This window comes from Pseudopipra pipra, chromosome 15 (assembly GCF_036250125.1).
Source record: "Pseudopipra pipra isolate bDixPip1 chromosome 15, bDixPip1.hap1, whole genome shotgun sequence".
NCBI lineage: Eukaryota > Metazoa > Chordata > Aves > Passeriformes > Pipridae > Pseudopipra > Pseudopipra pipra.
In genome coordinates, this window is record NC_087563.1 from 14,298,271 (window position 1) to 14,321,455 (window position 23,185).

A 23,185-nucleotide genomic window follows, 5' to 3' on the forward strand; every position below is an offset into this window, starting at 1 on the left:
GCTGCTCTGCAGCCAAGAGATGGGAAGGAACTACAACTGTTTGCTGTTTGCTGCAAAGATTGTCCTTGGACTTGATCACAAGCTTTGTGTGGGCTCCAGACCTGCAAAGCAAGGACCAAAACGAACTGGGTGCCAGGTGAGGGATGCTGGGACACCCCCACCGTGGTGGGGCACAGGCTGGCTCGCGAGGCTGAGATGCTGGAGGTACCTGTGGTTCACAGCAAAAAGGGTAAATGAGTTCCTGCCTCCGCAGAGGGCAGGTGGAAGCACTGCCAGTGTGGGCAGGAGAGTTGAACATGTCCCCAGTGTGTGGATCCAGGGACCTATTGAGAACTGTGAAGTCTGGTGCCCTCAACATAAGGACATGGAACTTAGAGAAGGCCATGAAGTTAGTAAGATGACTAAAGGACCTCCCCTACAAAGACAGGCTGAGAAAGTTGGGGCTGTTCAGCCTGGAGAAGAGAAAGTTGTGTGGAGACCTCAGAGCAACCTTCCAATATCCAGGGAAGTCGGAGAGGGACTCTTCATCAGGAACTGTGTGATAGGATAATGAGTAACAGCTGCAAATTGAAACAAGGGAAATTTAGGTTAGATATTAGGAAGAAATTCTTTATTGTGAGGGTGGTAAGGTGCTGGCACAGGTTGCCCAGGGAGGTTGTGGATGTCCCAACCCTGGCAGCGTCCAAGGCCACTTCGGATCAGGACTTGCACAACCTGGTCTAGTGGGAGGTGTCCCTGCCCATGGCAGGGGAGGACTGGGACTAGATGATCTTTGAGGTCCCTTCCAACCCTTAACATTCAACCATTCTATGACTGCAGCAGTCATAGAACGGGGTGGGGACAGCAGTTTGGAGGAGGCTGTAGCGTGTAGAGTGGGAGGCACATTTAAATAACCTGCCTTAACTAATGGCAGCTTCAGTGGGGCCCGCAGGAAGATTTTTCATTTGCGTGACCATGTTTTGCTACATCAGCCCCTTATTCTCAGCAAGTTCAAGCCTCCCTGGCAAAATCATTTTCAGCGCAGAGGAGGGGACCGACAGCCCGAGGGCGGCAGGGGAGGTGGCATTGAGGGCTCTCCGGACGCGGGGCTCGAACCCGCGACCCTCCGAGGCGGCGGTGAGGGGGCCGGGCCGCCAGGGGGCGCGGTGCCGGCGGGCGCCGTGCGGGCCCCGTGACCCGGCCCGGCCGCTCCCCCCGCGCCGCCGCCGCCGCTCCCGCCCCGGCCGGGCCGGCCCCGCTCGGCTCCGGGCGCCCCGCTCTGCCCCGCGATGTGGCTGGGGCCCGAGGAGGTGCTGCTGGCCGGCGCGCTGTGGGTCACCGAGCGCGCCAACCCCTTCTTCCTGCTCCAGCGCCGGCGGGGACACGGCAAAGGGGGCGGCCTCACGGGTGAGGCGCGGCGGGGACGCTGCGGGCCGGCCCGGGGTGCGGGAGCGCGGGGAGGGCGCGGGGGGGCCCGGCGGGGCTGGGCCGGGGCTGTCAGCGCTCAGGTGCTGCTGCCGGGGAGCGCAAATAACTAACGGGGCGCTTCCCTGGTGGAAAATGGCTCCTCACCCTTCTCGCGTTGCCTTGAATTATTGAGGTGGTTTATTTTGTGTGTGTGTGTTCTGTGTGCTTTTTCAATATTCGGAGGACGGCAGTAAGGCGTGGTTTGTGATTAGTAGCGGTGTGGAATCTGTGCTGTGCATGGGCCGGGGGTGAAGCTGGGTGGGTGCAGCCCCGTGGGAAGTATTCCGTGTGTGTCGGGGGGACAGCCCGTGTTTGTGACAGATGGTAAAATAACGTGGATGCCACCAAGGTGCAATATTAGCAGCAACAAAAGATCCCCTCACCTTTAAAACACCCCGTTTGTGTGCAAAATGCTTGCACGGTTATGTGAATAACAAAAGTGTGCATTTTACACTTTTGAATTACAGCCAGCGCCTTGTATTAGCCCAGTTAACCAAACATACAAACTAAGAAATGAGGCAGCTGATAAACATGCTCAGCATATTTTATCTTTTCATAGTGTTCAAAATTATTTTTAACTGCTCTGTTTGATGTAACATAACTTATCTGTGCAGTGTTGCATGTAGGCCTGTATGTCAATTCTACAATTTCCCAGGGTTTTACAAGAAGAAGTGATATCCAGTGCTATTCTGGAGACATCTAAACTGATGTTTAAATGAATGGTTGAAGCTTTGAGCCAGTTTACTTCTTGAGCTGGTTTAGCTCAGTGAGTCTCTCCAGAGCTGCAGTGGGTTAAAAGCCATGTGTGCTCCTTGAGGAACTGTACAGTGACATCTCAGAGTTAGAGTGGGATATTCAGCCAAGCTGGAAAGGTGTTGAAGTTGCTGTCAGACTCATGTTCTTAAATGTTTTGTTACCAGTCAATGTTTGACATAGTCACTACAGTCACAGGAAGGATTCAGAATGACCTTTTAATCCATATCCTGCCTAAAACTGTACACAAGAAACCCAGAGCCCGAGCTGAGATCCTGCTGTGCTGGATGTATACGTGTTTGTTTTAGGGATTGCCAGATGAGCTTCCTGTGGATGGTGTTTCTCTTGACATGCAATCAGTGATATATTCCTAATCTATTAATTGCATCACAGATAGCTAAAGGAGATAAGGGGAAGAAGTGGCATGTTTCATGATAAGGAATGAGATATGGCTGAGTACAGTTTGCTCAGGCTTAGCCAAACCATGGGAGCTGGGAATTGAGACTGAGCCTCCCAGATGCTGAGCCATGGGGCCAACCATCCTCCCTCTCCAAGTTCTGATGTTAGAAAACTTTTAATCATGAGGGTGTTGCAAAAATAATTTGCATTAAAGATGCTTGTAGTAAATTATCTAGAATAACAAAGGAAAGCATCATCTTAGATATTTTATTTATCTAGTAAATAGACTTAATTGAAATAAATGGATTTGCTCTAGAAAGTCTGGAGACTTGTCAGCATTTACTCTGGAAGTGCCTCCTTTTTTATTGAACATTATATAAAAATAATTTAACTTCTTTATTACCAAATTTTGAGTCACTGACATCTTTGTTTAATTAAAGTACTTCTAGAAACATCCCTGAAATCTGTGAGCACCAGTTTTTCTAGATCTACTTGATTCTGTTTTGGATGAGTTATCTTACCTGTTGGCATAGATGGTGCTGAAAGATACAGCATTGAAAACTCTTACATCTTTTAGTTTGGTAGGCTTAAAAATCACTGTTCTTAACAGAAACCCCACAGAGGAAAATACATTTCACTTTCATTAGAAAATTCTCCTTGGAAGGGAGAGAATTATAATGAGGTTTAGTAGGCATTTAATTGCCATCTAAACTTTTTCCATTACCAGGGGGACGGGCTGCAGTTGGTTTACAGGTATTTTACCTGCAGTGACAGGATGTGTGTCTTCGTTTGTTCAACCAAGCTCTTCCATCACAGCTGCAGACTGTGAGCATCAGCGTTTTTCTGTAGTCATGATACTATATTTTTACTTAACCCAGTTCTTCATTTTGGTATTGGATTGCTTTAATTTCTCTCTCTTTGCATCCTAGGTCTCCTTGTAGGAACACTAGACGTGGTTTTGGATTCCAGTGCCAGAGTTGCCCCGTACCGTATCCTGCACCAGACTCAGGATTCTCAAGTGTACTGGGCAGTGGCCTGTGGTATGTGCTGACGTGACTTGTTGGGGACTGGATTTGGGTTATTTCATTGCCTTTTTGGTTCAGATGATCAGTTATGCCACATAAGAATATCCTGTGACTGCTCAGGAAACTTTTCTAGAGTTTCTGATGGGGTAGTGGAAAATGCCGGAAATGACAGAACTTCTCAGTGATGTTTAAGTGGTAGTTGAGGAACTGAAGGCTCTGCAAAAGGTTCTGTTGCTGCAGATGTTAGGAATTTTCTTTTTCCCAGGAGGTACCTGTTTGCAATGTCATAGTAAGATTGTTCAGAGGATAAAGCCAAGATTGCTGTGGGATGGTGAATGTTGTGCCAAACTTGCTTACCAGGAGCATGGCACAAGATGGAAACATGTAACGTTGTTCAAGGTGCCAGGGACTCTTTGGGGAATCTCTTTACTGTCTTAATCCAATTTTTTTCTGTATTTCTGGCCTGTTAAATATCTTAGAATAATATTTTTTTTTAGCACCAAGGATACTTGGCCTCTTTTACTTGAGAAATGCAACTGCTGTATTGGAATATAATGGTGCAACCATCCCATATCTGGTGGTGAACTTTGGTTAATGTTTTAGGTCTTGATGCTTGCTAAAGAGAAATTATCTTCAGACGTGTTTGTTAGACCAACTTTGTTTATAATAAGAATCTTCACTTCTCACTTTGTGGTTGAGGCGTAAAATCTGATCATGAAAGAATCATTTCCTAAGCCCACAGATGTTCCTGTTCCCACCTTCTCCCAAGGCAACCAACACAATATTGTCCCTTGCAGAGCCACTTCAGTTTTGCAGATGAGGTGTTTAGAAGTTGCTGTGTTTCACAGAAATTCAGTTTCCCTTTTGAGGAGGGTGGAGGCAGGGAGTAAGAAAGACAGAAAACAAAATGGCAGGTCAGAAACTGCATAGGAAAAAGCAGAATATTTAGTGGCCACATGCAGTGCAGATCTGTAATTTTATAGTATCTCAGTGAGTGTGTTATTTTTGTACAATTTCAGGAGCGTTTTAGTTGATACCCTCTATATCTCAGTTTCTTTTAAACTGAGATATAGTGCAACCTGGGAAAGTGAGGTGGGCTGAGTAACACCCAAATTAAGTTCAATAAATTATTCTACTGGAATAAATACGTTGTCTTCAGCCAAAGTATTTTTTAATCATATCTGGTTCTTATTTTGCTGTGGAAGTAAGAGTACTGGCATTCACTTAAGGTTATAAATATATATGGCTCTCTAGTTGAAAAATGCAGATATTTTATTTGCAATTTATTGTGTGTACATGCTAGTGGGCAGCAATATGGTCACACATGCAGTTTCAGGCTTTCAGCACTGTGTTCTTATAGCCATCTTTGTAGGAATTGCAGACTTTTACTCCTTCATGCATGTCATTCTAATGTCGTTCTTATAAAGATGTCAGTTATTGAGGCCAGGCTTATTTTAGCAATTTCTCTGCTGTCACTTGGTGGGAGATGCAGCTCATGAAACAAAACAGGATGCAGACTGCATTCCCCTGCTGTTGTTGCTGAACCTGTGGGTTTTTTCCACAAAGGATTCTATGATTGTTAATTCTGTGCCCTTAAAATAAACCATTTTGTATTACTCAAAATAATTTATGCTCTAGAAACGTTGTCAGATGCTGGGATAGATGTCAAGTAAACTTATACACAGAGGCAGCAGAACAAACATTTGTTGTCTAATCCATTGGGCTGTACACACAAACCCAAATCCATAGCCCTCTGCAGGGAGGTTCTATGCCAACAATATAGTGATAGCTGTCAATAGAGGGGAAGAAACCTTTTAGTAAACAGAAATCTTTGAAATTATTAATGGCAACCAACTAAGGCAACTTTCTGTAGGAAAGTTCTTTAATTTTGTTACAGATTGAAGCTTATCCTTTGTGAAATGTTGTGGACTGCATGGTTAAAAACAGCTAACTATTTGATATAAAGTTTGCTGAGAAGTTGTTTGTATTTTTTTAAGAAAGCAGAGAACTTTCTGACATAAATATTTTGGTTGCTCTTTGGTTTGGAATTGTATGGTCCCTGCTGACCATTGCCCCTGGGAAATGGAAGCTCTTTGTAGGTGTAAAAAGTTCAGTTGTTCTCAAATTTCAAGGTTCTTCTGATAGTTCATTATTTTTGTTCCAGAATACCAGGAATAAAAGAGTACTTCTTGACTGGAACATTAGAATGCTTTTTGTCTGGGGAAAAAAGCCGTGTTTGGTGTGCACTGGCAAATAGGATGATCTGTTGGTCGTGTGCTCGTTATCCTTGGTGGCAGTGGAGACATTTTATTAGAAGCATAATGTTGGTGTACATAAAATATCCCTGACATGTACACAGTTGGTGTGTTTGATTTATCCTGATCACTGTTCAGTAATTATTAGTTTCCTGCTGTGAACTTGGAGGAAAAAAGACCTTGTTCTGATTTTTTTTTTCCTAGCTCTTCTCATCATCTTTCTCCCCTTAACTAGGCTCATCTCGTAAAGAGATCACAAAGCATTGGGAGTGGCTGGAGAATAACTTACTGCAGACTCTGTCCATCTTTGACAATGAAGAAGATATCACCACCTTTGTCAAGGGCAAGATACACGTAAGTGATGTTTCCCTGAAGGACTTCCGGATCCTGAGAAAGAATGGGGAGATGGTTTTGAGGATTTTTTTATCCTTTTCAGTCATACATAGGTATGAAATTGTCATGGAACACATTGCCAGCATCAGGTCACAGTCAGAACCGGACAAATGTGTTTGGGGGAGAGAGGTGGGAGCAGCAGATCTCAAGGAACAGCCTGTTTATGATACTCCTACTAATTACCTCTTTAAAATCTTGCTGATTATACCTTTGAATGCAGGGAGAATGTTTAACAAGGGTTCACCTAGCAACAAATGCAGGAGAGAGAATTCTAGTTTGCAAGCAAAGTACTTGGCCTGCCACACTGGTCTGAAAGGCATCTGGGTGAAGGAACTGCACCCCAACTTCCACTGTCTTTCGAGTCAGACAGGTGACTGCTTGTTGTGCAGTTAACACACTTCACATTCCCAGCCCACAAATCCCCCAGTGTACAAGCTTATAAATACAGTTCTTTATTGAACAGCAGAAATTTGAGTCATTTTCAGCTCTCCTGTCAGATTCTTTGTGTTTTCTATGCGTGAGAGAGGTTGTGATCATTTGTTTTTCCTTCTGGCCAGTCAGAATCTGACAGATTGCAGACTTCTGCCCTTCCTGGCAGATGATCTTCTTCCCGTTGAAGAAGCATGTATGCAAGGGAAAAGAGACTTCAGTTCTCCTGCAGGCTGTTCCAGGTGTTCCCAGGCCAGCCATGAGGAGCTCAGTCAAACGTTAAACATCAGTGCCTGTGGCATGTGCTCAGGAGCAGATCCAGATCCCAGACTCCCACATGATCTGACTGCCCTCTCTGCATGCCTTTGCTGTTTCTCTGACGTGACAGGACTGAAACTGCTGTGCCGTGTTACTTCTTTGCTGCTGTGACCCTTTGCTGTACGTTATGTCTGTCAGCAGGGAGGTTCTCTTCCATTTCTTCCCTCTCTCCTCCCATGTCCCTTCAGGGCATTATTGCTGAAGAGAACAAGAATGAGCAGCCCCAGAGCGAAGAGGATCCAGGTAAATTCAAAGAGGCCGAGCTGAAGATGCGGAAGCAGTTTGGGATGCCCGAGGTGGAGAAGTTGGTCAATTACTATTCCTGCAGCTATTGGAAGGGACGTGTACCCAGGCAGGGTTGGCTGTACCTCACTGTCAATCACCTCTGTTTCTACTCTTTCCTACTGGGCAAAGAAGGTGAGTTATGAGCCTGCAAGTTGTTTTTCTGTCATTTCCCGTGATCTTTTTGATGCAGTTGATGTTTTGTGTGAACTCCTTTTTAGGCTGACATTTTTTTTCCCTTTTAGGAATCCTTGAGCTCTAGCCCAGCCCATAGATTGCTCTCACAGGCACTTCAGTGCTGTTTATACTGAATGCTTGAGTCATTTTTCAAAACGTTTCTCAAGTTGTGCTGAAGTTTTACTCAAATTGAATTACTTTTTACAAGTTTTACTCAGACTGGATTAGAGAACCAAGGAGTATTTTTACCTTGATGAGTTTTATCTGGTACAACTGCCAGGACCCAGTATTTACAAAGCATGAGCTCCTGAGTCCAGAGCTGATTTGCTGGAAAGAACTAATGAAAACTTGAGTAATTGTAGTTGAAAGCATTTACTGGATGAGAGATAGTCCTTTTGGAACTGCATTATTTCTAGTCTAGTTAATCCCAAAGATTATTTCCAAGTATTTTTGGAGAACCCAGCAAAAGTATGAAGAAAAGAATTTCCCATTTGTAAGAGGGGGAAAAATGTTGCTACACTGAGAGCTTGGTAGCTGCTTGACCTTCCTTTCTGATTAATTGCTGTTTTGCCTCAAATTGTAATAACGGCGTTTTTTAATTTTTTTTCCCAGTTACACTGGTGATCCAGTGGGTGGATGTAACCCAGCTAGAAAAAAATGCTACACTGCTGTTCCCTGAGTGCATTAAAGTAAACACAAGGGACAGTGAACTCTATTTTTCCATGTTCCTCAACATCAACGAGACATTCAAGCTGATGGAGCAGTTGGCCAACATTGCCATGCGGCAGCTGCTGGATAATGAGAGCTTTCTACAGGACAAGTCTCTCCCGAAGCCCAGGAAGCCTCTTAAGAACATCTCTGCATTAAAAAGGTATATGTTTCCAGCAGTGAGAAAAGAAGATAGATAATAGAGGACTGTAATAATAAGTCTGCATTACTTTGTAGCTCCCAGGTGCCACTGGGGTTTTCTCGCTCTCAGGGCTGCATCACTTATTTCAGCCATTAGCCCTCTGCCTACTGTGTTTTATTCCCATCCCAAATGGGAGCTGAATTCACACACACCCTCCTGACTTTCTCATGCCTGACTAGGCACTGTTAGAAGGATTTTTCAACTAGAAACTGCTGAAAATCCTATGTAAAAAAAGTGAAAGAAGAAAATTACACCAGCCCCTTTGTCTGAAGTTGAAGGTTTATAAAAAGTAACATAGATTTGTATTGTAAAAAATCCTCCCATTGGGGGCTGTTCTCTGTAGTGTAGCACAGAAGTTTTGCATTTAAGTTTTGCAGATGTACTTGCATATTTTGTCTTGCATTGCAGGACATACCTTGTCACTGAGGCATGTCCAAAAAAACAGATAAGGGGTGGCATCTCAATTAGAGAAGGGAATATAAGAATACACACTACAGTCTGAAGGTTGTGATTGGAACTTAGCATTAGTGTTTGAGTGGGTTTTTCAAGTAAGGAAAAAAACCTGTGGGTACTGCCCTTTACTTTTCCCCAGAGACCTGGATGCTCGAGCCAAAAATGAGTGCTACCGTGCCACTTTCCGGTTGCCCAAGGATGAATGCCTGGATGGACATACAGACTGTACCTTGTGGACACCATTCAACAAGACACATATTCCTGGCCAGATGTTTGTTTCCAACAATTACATCTGTTTTGCCAGCAGGGCAGAGGAGGCCTGTCATCTCATCATTCCTCTCAGGGAGGTGGGGATTTCTTAGCTATATATTAAGACTGCAGGCCTTTCTTGTCTTTTTTGTGCTTCTGTCTCTTGTGCTGTGCTTTTTAGATAATGGAGAACGTGCTAGATCCAAATGGTCCTTGTCTTTGTGTTCTAGGTGACAATAGTTGAGAAAGCAGATAGTTCCAGCGTCTTGCCCAGCCCTCTGTCCATCAGCACTAAAAGTAAAATGACCTTCTTCTTCGCCAATCTGAAAGATCGAGATTTCTTGGTGCAGAGAATCTCTGACTTCCTGCAGAGAACACCGTCCAAGAAACCATGTGGCACTGACAGGGAGTGGAAGTGGAATTTGGCTGATGCCAGTTGCGAGGTACTGAGGAAATAGCTGGGAGGAACTTTTCAGAGCAATGCTCCTTACAGTGTGTTAGCAGTGCTTGTTACCAGCCAGTGCTGTCTCTGTTGGCCATTAGCAGAGGAGGAGGCAGCCTGAGCTCAGACACTTTCTGTTCTGTTGTTCAGGAGGTTCCAGAGCTGCCTTCCAGCAGCCCACTGGCCATCAGCCCCATGTCTGCTCTCAGCCATCGACCCGTCAACTTCTGTGCTGGGGAAGTGCCAACAGCCTCACAGGGACTGCTCAAACTCTTCAGAAGGAACTCTGAGGAGCTCTCTGGACCAAAAGGGGTAAGTAATATTTTAATGTAAAACAATTAACTTTAAAAAGTTTGCAATAGGTTGCAGATTTCCTTGTCTTCTCTAAGAGTGAAAATGCATTTTATCCCAGGTCAGTCCTCCAGTATCACTTCTATGTCTGTCACAGGGATAGTGCTGCATAGATGGAACCTAACCCTCAGCTTACTTTGTCAGTACTGACACACTGAGATAGTTGACTAGAGGCTGAGAAATTAGTATTACCAGTGTTATGGGATGTGAATTTGTGGCTGTGAGGAACTACTTTTCTTCGGATCAAGAGAGCAGAGAACTGATATCTCTGCTTGTTAGTTAATCATCATAGTCCATGGTTCTGCTTGCATTTATGTGGAGATTTGCAAGGTGTAGTGCCATTGTACAGCCCATGTTAGTGTTGTAAAGACTTGACTTTAAGCAAGGTCAGAAATGATTCAGAACAGGGGAAATTAGCATATACACCCTTCAGCAAAAAAGAGAAGATTTAAATGTCACAAGGCATTTCTCATGGGAAGGGCAGATCTGAGTATATGCAGAAATCACCTGTCCTACAAACATAAAAATGCATTAATCTCCTAAAATAGCCATATTTGTTCCTATGAAGGCAAAGGAGAAGATGAAGGAAGAGTCCTGGAACATTCATTTCTTTGAATATGGGCGAGGGATGTGTATGTACCGCACTGCCAAGACGAGGGAGCTGGTGCAAAAAGGAATCCCAGAGAATCTTCGTGGAGAGCTGTGGCTCCTTTTCTCAGGTAGGATGTTCTGCTGGATATTTTGACAGCTAGCAAGAGTAAGCTTTCTGCTCATCTCAAGGGAAAAGGTATGAATCTTAACTCATTTCAGAAGAAATTAATGACAGGTTGACTCCACCTGAATGATACTTCATGGTGGTTTTTTTGCCAAAAATGCAGTGATCACAGTCATGAAATAACTTTCTTTATGAGCCTAGTAGCTGCTTGGCCTCCTTTGTGTTTTAGTGTTGGGACCTAGACTCTAACAGGGTGATTTAATAATGAGTTTGTTCCCATACTTTCACATCTGTTTGTAGTTGATGAGTTCATGCGGTGCTTCTTGGCTCCCTCATCTCTGAAGCTGTGGGCATAAAATCTGTATTCCAAAGCTCCAGAGGTAAAGTGATATTTGCCATTTCAGGGGCTTGGAACGAGATGGTGACTCATCCTGGTTACTATGCAGATCTTGTGGAAAAGTCAATGGGAAAGTACAATCTCGCTACAGAGGAAATTGAGCGAGATCTGCACCGCTCCATGCCAGAACACCCTGCCTTCCAAAATGAGTTGGGAATTGCTGCCCTCCGGAGAGTCTTAACAGCTTATGCATTCAGAAATCCAACAATTGGGTACTGTCAGGTAAGAAAGAAGTCTTAAACTTGTTAGTCTTACACAGTGACCGTGACTGACCTGGTCATTTTCTGCAGTTTTTTGTTCAGTTTCAGTCTTTCCTTCATGCTGTCCGTGTGGTGGTGGGACAGTAGGAAAGAAGTCCTTATGCTGCAATATCTCTTAAATACCTTTTGAATACAACGTTTAAATAGACTTTTCATATGGTTGTTAGATGTAATGTCAGAGTCTTTACTAGTTTTCCTGCCAGAGCTTTCTACAGTTCAACAAAAACATCTTCTGGTTTCATTAAAAAGAGCAATTAAATCAAATCAGTGATGTTGCACATGGATGGTATATTGAAAATGAAGCCAGTTGCTGGTTTATGAAACAACTTGGTGGAAATTCAGGTTCATTTTGTGTATTGCTGCAGTATTAGAGGTTCTCATTATGTTCTGTTATGACCAAATTGTTACCAAGCTTTTTGTGAAAACTCTGAAAATTATTCTTAGTCACATTGTTTTCTGAAAGTGCTTGACAAAAGGTCACCATATTATTTGCTGCCTCACAAAAAGAGGAACTGAAAACAGGAAGGTACATTGGTTTAAGGGCATCCATTGACTCAGATACCAGTAAGAGCTGGAAAGGGATGTGACTCTTAGTAACAGCTTTCTGTATTCATGGTTTTAAAGTTAGATGATGATGAATGGCAGAGGTTTCATGAAGACCTTCTTGTTTTTCTCCTGTACCTGTGTATTTGGCCGTGGTGGCTCACAGGCCATGAACATTGTTACATCAGTGCTGTTGCTCTACTGCAACGAGGAGGAGGCTTTCTGGCTCCTGGTGGCTTTGTGTGAGCGGATGTTGCCAGATTACTACAACACAAGAGTGGTGGGTGAGTCTTTGTCAAATTCGTGCTGGAGCCTGGATTTTCAGCTGCAGTTGCACCAGCATCTCCCAGAAGCATTTTGTTGTTCAGACTTAATTAAATGTGAAGCATTTTAAAGATGAGGAAGCACAACCCTGTTCCATTTGAAGTCGCAGGTGTGTGATGGAGACGTAGGAAGAGATACTACAGGCTGCCAAGGTAGTAGTACTACCTTGTAGTAACAAGGAAGATGAAGTAACTAAAAATTGGTAGCAGGAGGGACCATTTGTAGTAAGGAGGCTTATCTAGAAGAAAATTATTGAGTTTTGGTCTTACCCATCTGAATGATGTATTAAATTTTTTAAATAGGCTCCTAGGAAAGGTTAGTGAAAGTACTGCTTCATGGGCTTTTGAAGTGGGTCTGTATAAAAGAGTATAGTTTAGTGTAAATACCATAATATCAGTAATCCTCCACCTCTCCATTCAGTGAAAATGCATCAATCAATGAGAGGTTCTGTGTCTGCATGCTCTGCCATGTAGGAAGTCTTTACCTAAATATGTTGTTTTTATTGCAAACGGGGAAGAAGATTAAATTAATGTCTTAATTTTAGTTCTGATTCTCAGAGACTTATATGAAACTACGTGAACTCACACTGTTTTGGGTGTAGTACCATGATACCACCAGTTTTAGTTCTACTGTTGTTTCTTTTGTCCATTTCAGGTGCATTGGTGGACCAAGGGATCTTTGAAGAACTCACACGAGAGTATCTTCCACAGCTGTCAGAAAAGATGCAGGACCTGGGAGTGATTTCCACCATATCCCTTTCCTGGTTTCTCACTCTCTTCCTCAGTGTCATGCCCTTCGAGAGTGCCGTGGTCATTGTCGACTGTTTTTTCTATGAGGGAATCAAGTTTATCCTGCAGGTGTCACTGGCCATACTCGATGCCAACATGGAGAAGTTGTTAAAGTGCTGTGATGAAGGTGAAGCCATGACTATTTTGGGCAGGTACCATTCATTGTTCTTATTTATAACTGAATAGTGACAGTGCCCTTTTAGTCATCCTCTTTTTCTGCCTAATTCCATTACACAGCAGGTCACAGATAACACTCTAAGATGAAACTTGAGCTCCAGAGAGGTTTGCTGTTGCTTTCTACAACAGCTGAAATTGTTAGCTCAATTATGGAGTAATCCCATGTTTCTGGAATTGTTTGCTTTGCAGCATAATACATTCCTGTATTTCAGTTTGAATTTGAACTCTCAAAGGTTGTTTATTCAAAATTCACATAATAATTCTGCTCTACTATTAGGAACAGACCCTGTCAGGAATTGCCTTCTAGAAAAATAAAACTTTATCAAGTGATATCTCCCAATCTCATAAATGTAAGATTTTCTTGTTTGAAATGGTAATCTTTTCTATGTGCAGCAAGGTACGCAGCTTATGACTAGAAGCCCACTTTGAAAAGAGTAGATACCCCAAAAATAAGGTGAAAATCAACTTTACTTCAGACACTAATCTCAAGAGTCTTGCATCTGTTCTCTTTTTTCCCCACAGATACTTGGACAATGTAGTTAACAGGCAGAGTGTCTCTCCCCCTATTCCCCACTTGCACGCCTTATTGACAAGTGGAGATGACCCACCACTGGAAATCGACATCTTTGAACTCATCAAAACCTCCTATGAGGTGAGGGTCTGGCTTAGTTTTTGCCCAAGAGATTTTTCTCTCCTAACATCCCATTTTGTACTTTGTGCAGCCAGAATTTGAACAGTGTTCATAGCTTGAGGTGCTTCAGGATTTGCAGGCTGAAACCATTATTCCACTTGCTTGATGTGAGTAGAATCTGACACTGTTGACTGTTGTGGATTACAAAGAGTCTCACCAACATCAGTGGGGACTAAAATGAAGACTGCAAATAAGTAAAAAGTTACAGACTAGAGTTTTCTTTCTGCTTTGCCTAAAAAGTCTCCATTCTTACTTGTATTTGAGGATTGCCAGTGCTAGGGAGTCAAGGAGGAAAATTCAGGGTAAAAATTGTAAGGTAAACTGCAGAAACATTGGAAGCATTGCAGTCCACATGCATAGGAATCCTCAGCTGTGACCTATGTTGTAGTAATAGGAAGGTGATCCCAGAATGGTGCCAGTGCTGTTGAAATACCTCTGCAGTGGTGGAGGTGGACCTCATTATTCATACTGAAAACAAACTTATAAGAAATTTGATTCTGAATGATGGAAAAAAGACCGGGAGAGAACTGATGTTTGACATTCCCTGCTATGCTTTGTAAAGTGTGGGATCATTTCCCTTTTTATCTCCTGTTTTTCATCCTGTCCCCTTCCAGCTGTTTACAGGCAGGCAGCTGTCATTTGCATATTCTGTTTGCTTCTTCAAGTCTGCCATCTATGTTTGTTCCTGGTTTCTTTTTATCATAGAGTGTCACCAAATTCATATTAAATGTCTGACCTAGTCATTAGAAAAACCTCTGGACTTAGGTGTTTCTAGCTAAATCCCATAGGGGTCCTAGAGGAAAAAAAACAGGGCTGGAATGAATGACAACCTGTCTACTCTCTTGTCTCTGCCACAGTACAGGACCTATATTTCTGTCAGTCCTGACAGATCCTTTTTCAGCTGTTCTGTAGAAACCTCTGATGTTGGATTTCTCATGAATTCTGAATTACTTTTCTTGCAGGACAGGGGGGAATAGGGAATAGAGCTCAAATTTTTTCTAATCTTGCTGCTGGTAAAAGGCTTCTGGTGGGTTGAGATCATCTCTGAGGGGATAGTACACTTGTTAAAGAACATGTAACTGAAGAATGGGTTGTTTTTTCTTTAGAAGATGAAGTTGACCTGGTCTGCTTCCTTTTCTTGTAGAAATATAGCAATCTGAAGGCAGATGACATTGAACAAATGCGTTTTAAACAAAGGCTGAAGGTGATCCAGTCTCTGGAGGATACAGCCAAGAAGAGTGTGGTATGTGACTCCCAGATTGAATGAGCTACCAAATGGCACAGTCATGAGATGTGTTTTGCTGTGAGCATCAAGAAACTTTGCGCTGTAGCTGTGGCATGGAGGAAGATAACAAACACTTGTAGGCCTTGTCATAGTCTCCATTGCCTAGTGCTGTCTGTTTTACTGGTTGCCTGGAATCTTTGAGAAAAAGCTTGCTACAGATAATTATTCTACTGCCATTTAGAGAGCATGCAAATGCATTACAGAACTGCATTACAGAAGGGTTCATGGCCAAAGGGCAGTGTCCGTATCTGTTGCCATTATCTCCCATGTCCTACTGTTTATTTCACTGTTGTTTTTCAATGCATCTGAGTCAAACCTCTGAAGATAAAAAAAGGAGGAAGGGGCAACACAGTCTGCTCAGTCAGGTCTGCACAAAGAGGAAATAAGCACAGTAATATTTTTTCTAACTACTTGAAACATCAGCAGTTTCTTCTTGACTGCAGACTGTCTTCCCAATCTGTGTCAAGGGATATTAGAATGGTTATGTTTTCCTTCCCATCCTGTGTCATATTTCCTTGCACTTGATTTCTTCTCTTCCATGTTATACAGATTTTTCAGTGAGTTGTATTTAATTTTTCTACCCTCAAAATAAATTGTTTGCTCTATTTTATCCCTGACCACAGGTCCGAGCTGTGTCTGGTGACATCAGTTTCTCTATTGAAGAACTGGAAGAGCTGTATGTAGTGTTCAAGGTAAGAAGCAAGAGTGAGGAAGAATGTCCTGACACAGAGAATACAAATAGCAAAATAAGTTGAAAGGGAAGCAATGACTTTGTTTCAATTCTTAATGTTACCTATCAGAACAAATGTGACATCCTGTCACACATGGTGCCAGTAGGACTGGCCCTATCTGAGTGATTATTTTTAATTTTTTTCCCCCAAAGATGGCCAAAACGCATTCACAGTATTTGAATGATACTTACTCTGAAAGAGACTGTGGAGTCAATGGAAAGGAGTGTCACATAACACTTAGAACAGGGAGCTAGGATTGACTGTACCTCAGTTTTTATTCTCAGGTTTTCCATTTACTTGTTCTGTAGTTGTGACAAGATTACTTAAGGGCTTTGCCTCTATTTGTCAGGGTATATATTTTTAAAAGAGGGATATTACCCAACAGCATTTATCAAAGTCACTGCAAACTCAGTTGCACTGTATTATAGACTCAGAAAGAGGCTTAGTTCTAAAACCTGCATGTTCCCTTTGCAATAAAGCCTGAGCATCATTTTGTTAAAACCTGAAATCGTGTTTTGTATTTTTCCCTTTAAATTGTTCTTTGTGTTTTTCCCAAAATCCCCATCTCTTCCTTCAGTTCAAACTATTTTGTAGTGAAGTAACACTAGGAATAATGGGGGAGATAAAGCGTGCCCTGCAATGTCTCTTCTTTGCTCACTCAGTACTATTCTTGAGCTGTAACAAAGTCTCCACTCCTGTGGTGCAGTATAATCCCACCTGTTGATCCTTTCCCCCCAAAGGCCAAGTACCTGATGAGCTGTTACTGGGGGAACAACCGCGCCGCCGCCGCCGCCCGCCGGGATCAGAGCCTGCCGTACCTGGAGCAGTATCGCATAGACATGGAGCAGTTCAGAGACCTGTTCATCAGCCTCACCCCCTGGGCCTGTGGGGCACACACACCTGTCCTGGCAGGGCGGATGTTCCGGCTTCTGGATGAGAACAGGGATTCTCTCATCAACTTCAAGGAGTTCGTGACAGGAATGAGTAAGTGGTGTTTTTGGAGAAGATGGGATATTGCAAAAAACGTTCCTGTCCTTCTCCAAGAAGAGAACTAAAAGGAGAGAATGGTGTGTACGCTGTCACGAGGGGAGGGTGACAGGAAGCCTCAAGCTAAACAAAATACACCTTTTTGGAGTGGATTTGCTTCTGCACGGGACTTTGAGCAGTCAGCATTTCCTTGTTGCATGGGAACTTATTCTGGTTTGAACCTGTGAGTAGAGGGTGATTCTTTATCCTATTTTTCTTGACCTTTTTTTTTTTCTTTGCAGGTGGGATGTACCATGGTGACCTCACTGAAAAACTCAAAGTACTCTACAAACTGCACCTGCCTCCTGGTGAGTGATTAGTTCTGTATATTGCTGCTACTGAACAGTCTGTTCTGACATTCAGTTGAAATGGGATGCCTCATGAGTTTTGCTAATGAAGTGGGTGATACTGCTGTTCAGTTAACTCAGAGACCTTAACATTTGCTTCTCTGTGAATACAGCTCTGAATTCAGAGGAAACAGAATCTGCTTTGGAGGCCACAAGTTATTTCACAGAGGATGTGACAACAGAAGGTAATACAACACTGCTACCTTTACCTCTCAGTTTAAGCAGGAGTTGCAGCAGAGATCCATGTGCTGTGGACAGTGATTTTGTGCAAGGCATGGTCTCATGCTGGCAGTGTGTTAAGATTGCCAGTGTGTTTGAGCTTGCTGTCTTCTTTGCATGATGGGGAAGAAGTTTGGAGCTAAAACTCCTCGGTGCCCATTTCATGCAGGATACAGCATGCTCTGAAGCACAGTCATAAACTGCTGAGGAGGAGCAGTGTGCTTTCACCAGCCCCTGTCTCCCACCATGATTTAGGTTTTTCATGCAAGTCTCATTGTCTCTCTTGTTTTTGTTTCCTTCTCTGTGTCTGTCTATGTCTGGCCTTTTCTTCTGTTTTATCTGGGATATTGTCCCCTCAACCCCTTTTTCTGCTGCTCAAGTATCTCCTTTTGTCTCAGAGCTGGATATCTGCCTGCACTGTGAGTCTCAAGGTCAGTCCATGGGTTATGTGCATGCATTGAGCATGACTATGGTGCTGATACCACCTACCAGCACCATTATGCTGATGTAAATACTCTGAAGTTGTTGCTGCTACTTCTCTCTTGTGACACTCTCACAATAATTAAATATCTTTCAGAATATTCCACCTATTGAGTTTCAACCCTGGTCAAAATAGGTTTTTCTGGTTTCTTTTAGTGGAATTTATCTCACCCTAGAAACCTGTGGTTGAAAATATGCTCAGAATAAACTGGGATGAGTAGGCTTGCTGGCCTGTGTATCCCTGGGCCTACTCCACAGTCTTCTAATTTAAAGGAATAAAGATGCATGCCATTGAATTGAAAAACTGTTAGTAGACTGGTTTACTGCATTTCTTCAAATACAATTTTAGGGATTGTCAAGTAGGAGGTCAAAGTATGTCAGTCATGCTAAATGTTTACCAAAATACAATGATGCTTAAAAAATACATAAGTACAAGAGGTATTTGTGCAGTTTGGTGCTAGGTGGCTAAATTAACAGTCAGAGTTGGAACCAAGATTTCCTATTTACTCTAGTGACAGTGTAGGGAACCAGAAGAGAAGTTTGTGAAGTTAGACTGCAAATTGCTCCTCAAGTGTCAGTTCAGTCAGTGAATAGTGGTGAGTGTAGGTATTAGTCACATACATGCTCAGTAGTGGTTTGGGGTTTTTCCATTTATTATCTTGCTTTGGATGACTGAACTTCCTTGTCTTTAGGCCATCACATTGCTTAGCTGCCTTTCATATTTGTGCTTAACCCTTTCTTTTAAGAGCTCTGCCCTCTACCTCAGCTTTTCAACCCACTTTTTGAGTGTGGCTCTTTATCCAGCTCATCCCATCAGCCTCTTGCTTCCATCCTGTTCTGTTCACTCCTCTAAACATGATGTGGGAGTGTGAGATCTAACTTCTATTAAATATATTCTTGTATAATTTTATATTGAGTTGTCAAGTTCTTTGTGTGTTCTATTGCTAAAAATCAGTTACTAATTGTTGTTTTATAATTCCATAATTTTTTAGAAACCCAAGAAGATAAAGGAAGGAGAAATGAGAATGGTCCAGAAAAAGGTAATTTCATCATCCATGAAACCACACTCTAGTCTTGTCTCTCTCATGTTATGAACTGTTCATTGTCCCATGCTGATCAAGGATCAGTGTCCCCTGTGGACAGAGGTGAAGTGGGAGGTGAGCTGGGAAATAATTCTCTTATGCCTTACTGCTCCAACTCTTGTACATACCAAGATCACAGTGTTTGTAAATCATGTTGGGTAAGTTGTCAACTCATAGAGTTCATTTATGAGAAGTCAAGCTGATGCAGCACTGTTAAAATTTTTGCTCTGCTGAGCTGGATCAGATAAACCAGCAGAAAACAACACAGCATTCCTGGTATATGCTTTCCTGGACTGTCAATAAAACCTGCCTCCAGCCTGATTTTTGCTAGCACAGCATTCACTTTTTAAGTCTGAAACCATTAACCACCTCACTAGTGGCTTGTTCTTGCCTTGCAGAGGAGAAAGGTACCAGTCCACAGGACTATAGATACTACCTAAGAATGTGGGCCAAGGAAAAAGAGTCCAAGAAAGAAACCATTAAAGACCTCCCCAAAATGAGCCAGGTAAGAAGTGCACGTGAAGGTTTCCAGTTTAGTGGGGAATTCAGCAGGATGTGCAGCCATTGTGCCAGCATGCTCAGTCCTTACCTGTAGCTTGCCCTGCTGGTCTGGTCTGGTGAACTTTAGAACCTCTAATTCCACATGTTTCTGTTAAATTCCACAGTGGATATGGGCAAACTGCTTTGTTTTAACCAATCAAATGTATTGGATTCCTCCCAGACCAATTTTTCCTGTAGGAACTGCAATCTCTGTTTTCCCTCCAGAGCAGGGTGTCTCAAATAATACTGTTGGTCATAGAAACTTGTTTGACTCTTTTGGTTTTGCGTTGCCTCAAGTTACAGCTGCTTGGTGGAGAGTGAAGAATGTGGTTACAGAAAAGAGAGACAGATGACTGGTGTGATCTTTTCTGTCTCTAATTTCCTTGATGGGTGCTACTTAAGCCAGTTTGTAAATGCTTAAGCAGCTGACCACAGAAGAGTAGTAGAATAGAAGTAAAACTTCAGATTTTCTCAGCTGTGAATATGTGACTACTCTGTTCATTTGCCAGCAAAAAACCCACCCCTGTTAAATTGCCAGCTGTGTCTCAGTGTAGCCACTACAGGAGAGAGAGGGGAGTTTGCCTGTGTCAGACTGTTCTGAGTCAGTACAGTCAGTTGCCACTTACTTGGTGGGAAGGCAAATAAACAATGAGTCATTCGAGATGGTGCCTGTTGCTTCATCAGCCACTGAAAACTTTTTTTAGCCTGAAGTGTGACTTTTTGGTCTTTGTCTTTTAAAGGAACAGTTCATAGAGTTATGCAAGACCCTTTACAACATGTTCAGCGAGGACCCCGTGGAGCAGGAGCTGTACCATGCCATCGCCACTGTGGCCAGTCTCCTCCTGCGAATTGGGGAGGTTGGCAAAAAGTTCTCCAACAGACCCACAAGGAAGTCTGAGGATTGCAAAGCAAACAATACCCAAGATCCTGTGAGTGAAGAGGAGTCACCAACATCTGAACAGAGTCAGAATTCGGCAGTGGAGCAGCAACCCCAAGCTGACCACGAGGAGAAAGCCAGCATTGATGCTCAGCCTGAAAAAACACAGCAGGAAAACCAAACTCTAGGAGATGTGTCGGGGGAAGGACAAGGCTCTCCTTTACAGCTGCTATCAGATGATGAAACCAAAGATGATATGTCCATGTCCTCCTACTCCATGGTCAGCACAGGCTCCTTGCAGTGCGAAGACATTGCGGACGACACGGTCCTGGTGGGCTGTGAGGGCAGCAGTGCAGCTGCCAGGTATGGCAGCACCATTGACACTGACTGGTCCATCTCCTTCGAGCAGATCTTGGCCTCCATGCTGACAGAAACAGCCCTTGTAAACTACTTTGAGAAGAAGGTCAACATTCTCCAGAAGATCAAGGATCAGAAGAAGGTAGAGAGGCAGTTCAGTTCATCCAGTGACTATGAACTTTCCTCTGTGTCAGGGTGAACTCAAGAAAGCAGGAGTTGTCTTTTGGAGATAAAACGGGAAGATAAAGTGGCAGATGGCAGGATGGTTTGGTATTTTCTGTTTGGGGTTTTTTTTGTTTAATCAGAGACCAGTAACTACACAATTACAATAGATTCCAATTCATAAGGGGCTTCTGACAGTGACTGTTTTGTGTAGGTGCTTCTTTGGCTACTCTGGCTGACAGAATTAGATTTACATTCTCGAGAGCCATTAGAACCTAATAGCCCCTGACATATAGAATTACCACCATAAATTATGCATGTCTGCCTTTTGCTGTCTTTTATTTTAATGAAGTTTTATTTCAGACAGTAACTGCTCCTTGCCTGCCCTTGTTTGCTGTAGGTTCTTGGGTAACTTGCACAGCAGATGCAGCCTGGCTTGAAACCATGCTCACCTCTGGCTGCCAGTCCGAGAGCTAATGCAGTGTAGTCGAGTGCTATAGGACCCTGACCTATAAATAATCTTGTAAGTTCTTCTTGTAAGCTGTTCTGTGACTCAGCAGCTATAAAGCAAATGTACCCCACTGCTCCCAGCACCCTCAGATCTAAACACAGACATTGCTCAGACCTTCAGGTTTCTTTCAGATGTGGTTTGGCATTTTCATAGTGTACGACCACTTACTTTCTCCTTCAGCATTCAGGAGTTTTCAGACAAACCTAGTTTTCTAGCATTTGCTTTTCTAATCATCTGAAAGCCATTGGTTTTACTTTGTCTGGGAAGCCACAAGCTCCTTGACTTCAGTGCAGAAGTAATACTGAGTCAATCAGTGGACCCGTGATGGTTATGATGAGGGAATAAGTTCCCAAATTAGAAGTCAGTGAATCAGCCTCAGTGTTCCAGGGCAGTGGCACACTGGTCTGCTGGGCTTTCCCTATCGGTACATTCACTGTTTATTGCTGATTCTCCACTTTTACTAGCTAGTGATGGGTCCAGGTTTTAGATGGACCCCTAAGAATACTCTGATCAGTCAGCCCTCACAAATGCTTGGGGCAGGAAGGTGTGCAGGAGTGTTGTGCCATGCACTGCTGCTCAGTGTGTCGTTTCTGAAGTCTAGCAGTGGACATGCTCTTAGAAACTCCTGCACATCCAAGGGTATTTATACCTATAGAGAAAGAATTCAGAGCAGCGTGGCCCTCTGCCGTCAGCCCGCTATGGGAAACCTCCACACTAGATCTCGTTCCAGTTAGAGTCAAAATAACTGGGAGATTGAGGGAGTGCTCTTTTAAATCAATTAAAACCAGAGGAAACTAGAAGTTGCCCTTCTGGTAGCAGGGTGTGTGCTCCAAGGAAGCAGAATTAATGCTGGTACTACAGATGAACTCATCTCAGCACGCAGGCAGTGACCCTGCAGGGCCAGGGGGAGAGGCGCTGCTGCTCGGCCAGAGCAGACCCCGCACTGAAGGCAAGGTTTGATCCAGCTTTTGGCTGGCATTTGGAATAAAAGGGTAGGAAGGACACATACAGTATAAGGGTAGGAAGGACACGTACGTGGATGTTCCCATTTAACACTACTCGGTGTGCTACTCAGTGTTAATTCATCCTCGTGACATTCTCAGTGTGTATTCACAGCTGGTACATATTTCTTATTTCTCTGCCTCCTCTGTCCTGTATCACTGGAGAGCAGCCATTAGTAAAACTGCTTTTACTAATTATTCAGTAATTTATTGTAATTTTTTTAAAGTACAAATAATACATGTGATTTTACACTGTCTGTCTTATCTGTCATGTATTCAATAAATGAACCAGAATCCTACAGGCTATTTGGCTGCCTTTTCTCTGAGCTCATGGAATATTGCTGGTTCTTTGTTCAGGGTGGTTATTGAAAAGGGCAGACTTGGTGGGACTGCAGTGTGACCTACCTTCCTTTCTTTTCTTTCTCTCTTTCTTTCTTTCCTCCTTCTTTCTTTTCTTTCTTTTTTCCCCTCTTTCCTTCTTCGTTTCCTTCTTTCCTTTTTTCTTTTCTTCCTCCTTTCCTCTTCCTTTATTTTCCTTCTTTCCTTCCTTCTTTTCTTTTTTCTTATTTTCTTTCTTCTTATTCATTTTTGGTTTCACGGGTTCTTTTCCTCTCTCCTTATTCTTTTCTTTATTCTTTTTTTTTTCTTTCCTCACTTCCCCCTTTCTTCCCTCCCTTTCTTTTTCCCCCCTCTTTCATTTCTCCCTTTCTTTCCTCCCCTTTCTTTCCCCCCCTTTTCTTTTCCTTCCTTTTTATCATTATTCTGAACACTTTATATATAACACACGCGG

The 23,185-nt window shown here is 43.1% G+C and overlaps 1 protein-coding gene across 3 annotated transcripts; it reads left to right on the plus strand.

Moving 5' to 3' along the window:
- Positions 1-1,197: 1,197 nt before the first annotated feature.
- TBC1D9B (TBC1 domain family member 9B) lies at positions 1,198-22,694 on the plus strand. Of its 3 annotated transcripts, none has more exons than XM_064672074.1 (22): positions 1,198-1,386; positions 3,528-3,638; positions 6,114-6,232; positions 7,207-7,435; positions 8,090-8,348; positions 8,980-9,187; positions 9,320-9,532; positions 9,682-9,843; positions 10,451-10,601; positions 11,002-11,216; positions 11,964-12,081; positions 12,776-13,061; positions 13,609-13,738; positions 14,922-15,020; positions 15,686-15,754; positions 16,534-16,777; positions 17,062-17,127; positions 17,280-17,351; positions 17,766-17,816; positions 18,858-18,905; positions 19,346-19,452; positions 20,228-22,694. In XM_064672074.1, the coding sequence occupies exons 1-22, from the start codon at positions 1,269-1,271 to the stop codon at positions 20,918-20,920; spliced, it is 3,768 nt and encodes a 1,255-aa protein (XP_064528144.1). In that variant the 5' UTR covers positions 1,198-1,268; the 3' UTR covers positions 20,921-22,694. The 3 variants fall into 3 exon arrangements, with proteins under 3 accessions (XP_064528144.1, XP_064528145.1, XP_064528146.1); XM_064672075.1 differs by having other exon boundaries at positions 17,784-17,816; XM_064672076.1 differs by lacking the exon at positions 17,766-17,816.
- Positions 22,695-23,185: the final 491 nt, after the last annotated feature.